General features: G+C 34.7%; 2 protein-coding genes across 3 annotated transcripts in view; both read left to right on the top strand.

Moving 5' to 3' along the window:
• LOC140443426 (putative inorganic phosphate cotransporter) overlaps positions 1-2002 on the top strand; it is an 80311-nt gene extending 78309 nt beyond the window's left edge. The window contains exon 8 of one of the 2 annotated variants that reach the window (XM_072534678.1): positions 1633-1999. In XM_072534678.1, coding sequence (XP_072390779.1) covers positions 1633-1824 — 192 coding nt within the window. In that variant the 3' untranslated portion in view covers positions 1825-1999. Of the gene's footprint in view, positions 1-1632 lie in introns of both variants that reach the window. The other variant, XM_072534679.1, reaches the window with a different exon arrangement.
• A 4832-nt stretch (positions 2003-6834) lies between these two features.
• On the top strand, positions 6835-7470 carry LOC140444333 (uncharacterized). The gene has a single exon (XM_072536084.1). The coding sequence runs from the start codon at positions 6835-6837 to the stop codon at positions 7468-7470; it is 636 nt and encodes a 211-aa protein (XP_072392185.1).
• Positions 7471-7886: the final 416 nt, after the last annotated feature.

Below are 7886 nucleotides of genomic sequence, written 5' to 3' on the forward strand. Positions count from 1 at the left end.
TTTATGGCATAACGTATCTTTGAAGAAATATTTTACTAATGTACGTGCGCGACGTGCGGACTTACTGAAAGTCGCAACTCAGCACTCCCGCAGATGAGACTAGACTAAACAAACCAGGATCGATTCTGTTAATAATGCCAACATTTTGTTTTTGTTTTTTAAAACCCTGTAGAGGACAGAGGATGTAATTTCATCCAAAAGTCGTAATAATGCTTTTTTATTACCGTTATTAAAGGTAACTTTTGGTGGGTATTCCAATTCAATTTGTCATTTTTTTTAATTTTGCGATTGTTACTCCAACATTTTTTTTTTCGTTTTTTTAAAGGATAAAAGATGTAATTTCATCAAAAAGTCGTAAGAATACTTTTTTATTGTCTTTACTAAAGCTAACTTTTGGTAGGTATTCCAAATCTATTTGTCAATTTTTAAAAATTTTTGCGATTATCGATCCACCCTAATGTACAGTGCACACCAAAATTTTAAAGACTAAAAAATTTAACCGCGACAGTGGGTTAGTACCATAATTAACAGAACCACAAATTGAGGGTAGGATTATTTATTATTATCAGCTAGGGGACAAATTTGTTTTTATGTCATGTCATATTGGTTATGATCGGACAATAAATGGACCATGATAACAGAGATCAAATCCAGAATTGAGAAGGCAATGCCAAGTTTCATCAAGATAAATTACATATTTACTAACAGGGTCTTTTGTATACCAATACTGATAAGATTATTAAAACATTATATATTCACAGTTTTACTATACTGTATGGATTTACCAAGACAAAACAACTACAAAAAAATTACTTACCGAGAGTATGCAAGCAACAAGAAATTCCATTTGAAGAGGAAACAAAGCAGGAGTACCTTGGTCATCTGATCTGATCTGCAAAAAAGGATGATGACAGAAGAGATCCAGGAAAAAGAAGAAACTCTGGTGTAAAACCTATGCAAGTAATTTAGCCTGATATCTGTTAACAGCCATCGTCCAGATTTGATAGGGTAATAGACGAAGAACTTTTTTGCTAATTAGCAACGACCAACCTGATGGTGGTTAAATATTTCTTTTATGTTGTTACATAATATAAATTTTGTAAATTATTTAGTTTGTTTCAATTTATTACAGTACATTTTTTAAGCTTCTATATATTTTTGAGAACTTAGATGACTAAAATTTATCAGAAACGTTTGTTGTAGGTTAGACAACTCCAAACATTGATTGTGGCTTTTATATGAGTTTTGTTAATTAAAGTGTTAAAAACAATTGTTTGTTTGTGTATGGATAAATTTAAAGCCAATTAACTTTGTTTAAAAATAGCATTGCTCAATAATTTTGACAAATGCAGCAATAAAAATCTATATGTTTTTATTTTAGTAAAAGGACATAACAAATATATTCTTTATATGTGTGAATATCTTCCTCTCCTCAATACTTCATTACGTCCATCTGTTTACCAATGAACTCAAAATCACAGACAAATATTTTCCAGTACATTGTAATATTATCAAAACAACAGTTTAGTCATTAAATGCTTGATTTCGTTTTTGTAAAATTAGCCATATCGTTGGACTATCCTTTCAAGCCCTTTTGACACCATTATATTTATTTTAGATTTTTTGTTTTAGACTAACAAGAACCAATGGAGAATAATTTTTATTGCAATGGCAGTATCATATATGGTTACATGCTTAATATTTGTTATCCTAGCTTCCTCTGATGTACAAATTTGGGATTCAATAACCAAAAACAAAACAAAAACCACGACAAAAAATAATAATAAAATATACGAAGGGAGAGAAGTTGACGTATCTATTTAGTTTGTATGTTTGGTACAATATTAAAATATTTGGATAAGAATAGGCCATTTAAGTTTCTGACACTATTCCAAATACGTAGACAAATAAACTAGATATATATTTTTTACCACTGTATTTGTTTTATTATATATTTCGATAAAATAAATGACATAAACAAATCTGTCGAATTCATTTGTTAAGTGTACGCTGGTTGCAAAACAATATTTAAAGACATAGAGGAAATATCGTGCCAAAATGATAAAAGACATTGAACTCAAAAGTGCTGACGTTATGTTTGTATAATCGTGTAAAACTTTATAATTACAATTTTTGTATGTTTACCTCTTGGCCGTAATTTTTTTTATATATATTTTAACTAACAATCTCTATTTTGACTATTATTAACATATTTTTCATATGTGTAAAACCATATTTTTCTATTTAAAAGCTATTTTTTGTATGCACCACCCGTGGTACCGTTCGCGTCATAAAAAACTGGTACAACTCTTATAACCAAAAACCGTATTTTTTAAGTTGTGTACGTTGGTCTTGTCACATGTGTCATTCTAATTTCTATGGCACTGTTGCCAGTTCAACAAAATATTACATGAAACCAACCAGCTAAAAGCAGGGCTGTGCGACAGACTGCCAGTTTTGAGTATACTAAAAACTAAAACATTATCGAACATTCTCTATCAGTCAGTCACATTTATTTAAACATGCATCCTAAAAAATTCTCCTGTAAAAAAATTCTCTTGTAATTTTCCATAATCTCAATTAAGTACCCACACATTGATTCGTGTTTTATTATAATTTATGAAAATATTTCAATTCAAAAATAATGATAGATAATCAATCTAGACATAACTTTAAATTATTATCATAAAACATTACTGTGAGATATTGGATTGTAACTGTCACGTTTTGAAAAGCGTTTTTTCGTTCCGGATATTTTATAGTTTATAATCTACGTAGGATAAAGTATAATGTTAGTTTTTCACATTTATTGTTCTTGTAATAAATAATAATTTAATTTTGGTAGTTTGCCTGTTACTAAACTTATTGACACAAAATACAATTCGTGTTCGGGTAATTGAAGTATAAAATTACAGTATATGCATTCCAATGTTCCCTGTGCCAATACCCTAGGTTTAAAGATCCTTCAAACATTTTGGATATTAGCTCAACCCTATCTCTGGTTACTAAATTTATTAGATACGGTTTTTTGTTGTTAATGATAAAAATAATACCTATCTAAAAACTTTATACATTTTTGAACGTTATTTTTTATATATTTAGATTTTGTGCAATTCCGTTATCTGCGATGGCAACAACGAATTGATTCACGGACCATTGTGTCCAGTCTGAACACAGGTTTACATTGGGAAAAAAAAGTGTACCACTTTTATATGACGGGAAGTGTACACGCTCAAGAAAAAACGTCGTATACCACCGGTGGGTACAATTAGAAGTCGTGGGTGTCGTAGTACGAGAGGCGTACGTAGCACTAAAGGAAGCGACTACAAAAATGTGTTTAATAATAAACACCAATAAAACAAAATACATGAAAATAGGTAGGCAACCACAAATACTACGGCCACTTGTTATAGAAAACAACGTTAATGAATTTGTATCCCTGGGAACGCCCGTCAATACTGAAAATGACACTACCGCAGAGATAAACCATAGAATTTGCACGGCTAATAAATGCTATTTTGGCTTAATCTCCTTTTTAAATCTACAGTTATATCAAGAAATACAAAAGTAAAACTCTACAAAACAATAATACGCCCAGTCCTAACATATAGTTCAGAAACCTGGACTTTAACAAAAAGCAATGAAAACATGTTAGGATGTTTCGAAAGAAAAATCTATGAGGCGAATCTATGGAGCGGTAAATGAAAATGGTTTCTGGAGAAGATACAACTTCGAACTCTATATAGAATATACCAGGAACCAGATGTCGTAAAACACATTAAAATAGGACGTCTGAGGTGGGTAGGCCATGTAATGCGGATGGAGCAAACCGACACAGCTAGAAAAACGCTCCTTGATAGACCTATTGGTCAAAGAAGAAGAGGAAGATTCAGAACAAGATTCCTAGATAACATAGATCAAGATATGAGAAATATGGAAATACGTGCTTGGCGGAGGAAGTCGATGGATAGGGACGACTGGAAAAAAATTCTTGGGGAGGCTAGGACCCACACAGGGTTGTAAAGCCAAAATGATGATGGGTGTCGTAGTATTTTATTGCATTTGTAACGGTTTTTTGCCCGTTTAGGTTACTGTTGAAGGTTATACATGTAATCTAAACATATAGGCAGGTAAAGGTGGTTCCAATATACCTGACAATGATTTTGGACATTCCTACAATATTTGCATGGAATTACTTGAGGGGCTTTTGTATGAAGAAAGGACACTATATATTGATAATTATTATACTAATGTAAATTTATGTAAAAAGCTTCTTCAGCGTAAAACATATGTTTGCAGAACTCTTAGATCTAACAAAAAAAATCTCAAAGCTGTATGTTAAAAAAAAAAGAAGAAAGCGCAAATACATAGAAAACACAATGATGAAGGCAAAAGAGTTGCCAAATGAATGGACAAACGTCCTGTAATAATGATTATTACAGTTTTCAGCCATATAATAAACCTCCAACGCTCCAACTGACAGGAAAAAAATAGACAAGATGAAGACATTCTAAAATCACCTGAGGTTATTGCGTATAATAAGGCAAGGAAAGTTGTGGACTTATTTGATCAAATGTCTTCATATTATACCCCGTTAAGAAAAAGCATTAAGTGGTATAAGAAAGTGTTTTTCGAAATTTGTCTTGGCACATGCGTAGTAAATACGTGGGTTCTTTTCAATAATTATGGCAATAATCCTAAAACATTATCTTATCTATTCGCGAAAAAATTATTGAAGGACTATTACAAAGTAAAGTTATAGTCCTCGTGAACGAGATACTGTTCCAGTAAAAAAAAACCAAAATTGTCTTTGGTAACGCATAAGTTACAAAAATTTAAAGGTAATGCTAGACAAACAAGAAGACGCTGCTTTTCATGGTATAAGAAAATTCAGGATACTCAAGGATCAAAAGCAGCCCGAACAAAATTAAAAAGAGTGTGTACATACACGAATGAGAACAAATGCTGAGGTCAAACAAATGTATAGAGCGAGCGATATAGTCCAAGAGATTAAATCCCAACGTTTAAGATGGGCTGATCATGTCCATAGACTCCTTAATAACCGCCTTGCCAAGTTAATATGAGAGAAAGCCCCCACACGATAAAGGCCCTTAGGACGTTCTATTTAGTAGGATTTAATTTTTTTTGGGCTATTAAAAGATGGAAAAATATATAAGAAAGAGTGATTGGCAGTCTTGGAATGAGGAAAGTATGCGCCAAGCAGTGGAAGAGGGTCTTGGCGGAAGAATGGGTTATCTTAAGGCGTCTAAAGAATTTATGGTACCTCGAACAACTATTGAAGCCAGAGTAAAAAAAATTAAAAATGGAACTCTCGAATGGGAAAATTCAGGAAAGAAAGGACTAGAGCGTCACAGACCGGTTTTCACAGCTGAACAAGATGAAGAGTTGGTGGAACATCATCATTCAATCTTCGCTTATCCACTGCTGGACATAGATCTCCCTCATAATTTTCCATCTATTTCGATCTTGTGCCTCTTGCATCCAATTCCTATGACAACGTTTTAGATCGTCAGTCCAACGTGTTGGTGGACGACCTCTGCTTCGGTAGGCATCATCTCTTGGTCTCCATTCCAGTATCCGCTTTGTCCATCTATTATCTGTCATTCGAGCCACGTGACCTGCCCAGTTCCATTTCAGTGTTGCTACTCTCTCTACTGCATCAGCCACTCCTGTTCTTTGTCGTAGCTGGCGATTTGGGATCTTGTCTCGTAGTGAAACGCCCAACATAGCACGCTCCATCGCCCTTTGACACACACGGATCTTTTGAACTGTTCTCCTTGTCATGGTCAACGTTTCGGCACCGTAAGTTAACACTGGCAAAACACACTGATTAAACGTTTTTCTTTTAAGGCATATTGGTATATCAGACGATTTGAAAATATGGTTCAGCTTGCCGAAGGCTGCCCAAGTCAGTCTTATACGACGGAGAAGCTCAACGGTTTGGTTATCTTTTCCTATGCGAATCTCATGACCTAGGTATTTATAGGCCATTACCTGGTCTATGGATCTTGTTCCTACGCATATATCTTCGCTGACTACAAGATTTGTCATCATCTGGGTTTTAGATATATTTATTTTCAATCCCCCTTCTAGCGAGGAAAGGTAGAGCTGATTTAAAAGTTCTTTGGCCTCATCTATCCTATCAGCTATTAGTACAATATCATCTGCAAACCTTAGATGGCTAAGCTTTTCTCCGTTTATGTTTATGCCCTTGTCGGTCAGTTTTGCCCTTTTACATATATATTCCAAAAGCGTAGTGAACAGTTTCGGCGATATGGTGTCCCCCTGGCGTACTCCACGTTGTATCGGGAATTTCTGGGTTTGACGATCACCCACTCTAACACTGGCTGTTGCGTTTTGGTATATATGTTTAATTATATTTATATACCGATAGTCAATTCGGCATTCTGTCAAGGCTTCCAACATTTTTTGTTGATTTACGGTGTCGAATGCCTTTTCATAGTCGACAAATATTAAAGCTAGTGGTTTATTATATTCAGTGCATTTTTCTATAAGATTTTTTATTACCAGTAGGTGATCGTTTGTTCCATAGCCTTTTCTAAAACCCGCCTGTTCTATGGGCTGATAAACACTTGGTGGAACACATTTTGTTAATGGAATCACGACTATTTGGTTTTTCTCTTTTTAAATGATTTTCGAAGTTTGGCTTTTAAGTTGGCTTAACGCAATGGATTAGATAATCCATTTAATAGGGACAAAAAAATAGCTGGCGAAGCTTGGTAATAGAGCTTCCTAAAAAGACATTCAACAGTTAAACTGCGTACCCCTGAGCCAACATCTCTAGCTAAAGCCATGGGTTTTAATAGGCCAGCCGTAAAAAATTATTTTTCCTTGCTTACTGGCGTGCTTGAAAAATATCAAATACCACCCGAACGGATTTACAACGTTGACGAAACGGGTATAATGAATGTGTCAAAGAAAAAATCGAAATGTGTATCATTGCGTGGGAAAATTCAAGTTAGGTGTATATCTTCAGCTGAACTTTGTGTTCTTGTTGCTGTAGAAATTTGTATGGGCGCTTCTGGTGTATTTATGCCGCCTATCGTCATTTTTATGAGGTCCAGAGCAAAACCTGAGCTGCTAGATGATGCACCACCCGGCAGTAAAGCTTTCTACCATTCTACCGTCAGGATGGATGTAAAAAGAATTTTTTTTAATTGGTTTGGTCATTTTATTGAGTTTTCAAAACCCTCCAAAGAACATCCTGTTCATTTACTTTTGGACGGACATACGACCCACACAAAAAATATTAACGTCATAGAGAAAGCTAGAGATATTGGTCTTGTAATGTTGTGCTTCCCTCCGTATACCACTCATCGATTGCAGCCTCTAGACGTCAGTTTCGTATCACCACTCAGCACTTATTATACGTCAAAAGTTCAAAAATGGATGCAGCAATATCCAGGTCGGCCAATCACAGTCTCCTAAATAGGAAAACTTTTCGGAAGCGCATATATGAAAGCTACTGGCGTTCAAACCGCTGTGAATGGGTTTAGAAATACTGGCATTGAACCTCTCAATCCGAAATATTTGAAGACTGGATGTTTGAAGCAGCTGAAACCACAGAAACACCGATTAACTATCCGATGATTGGTCCCGTTTTAGAAAATAATCGAAATTCTCCACCTCGTACAACACCATTATCACAAAACCAAGTTGATGGCGATGCAGAAGATGAGAATTGTCCAAATACATTGCCTTCAGATACTTTTACACTACAAAAATCTCCTAAGGTGCTTGAAATTAAGGAAAATTGTCATACTACTTCTCCTCCTCTTTCTTGCAACAAGTTCTATGCTAATGCGATACACTCTTGTTCGTACTCTGTCAATAAATTTCAAGTC

Source organism: Diabrotica undecimpunctata, chromosome 6 (genome assembly GCF_040954645.1).
Source record: "Diabrotica undecimpunctata isolate CICGRU chromosome 6, icDiaUnde3, whole genome shotgun sequence".
Lineage (NCBI taxonomy): Eukaryota > Metazoa > Arthropoda > Insecta > Coleoptera > Chrysomelidae > Diabrotica > Diabrotica undecimpunctata.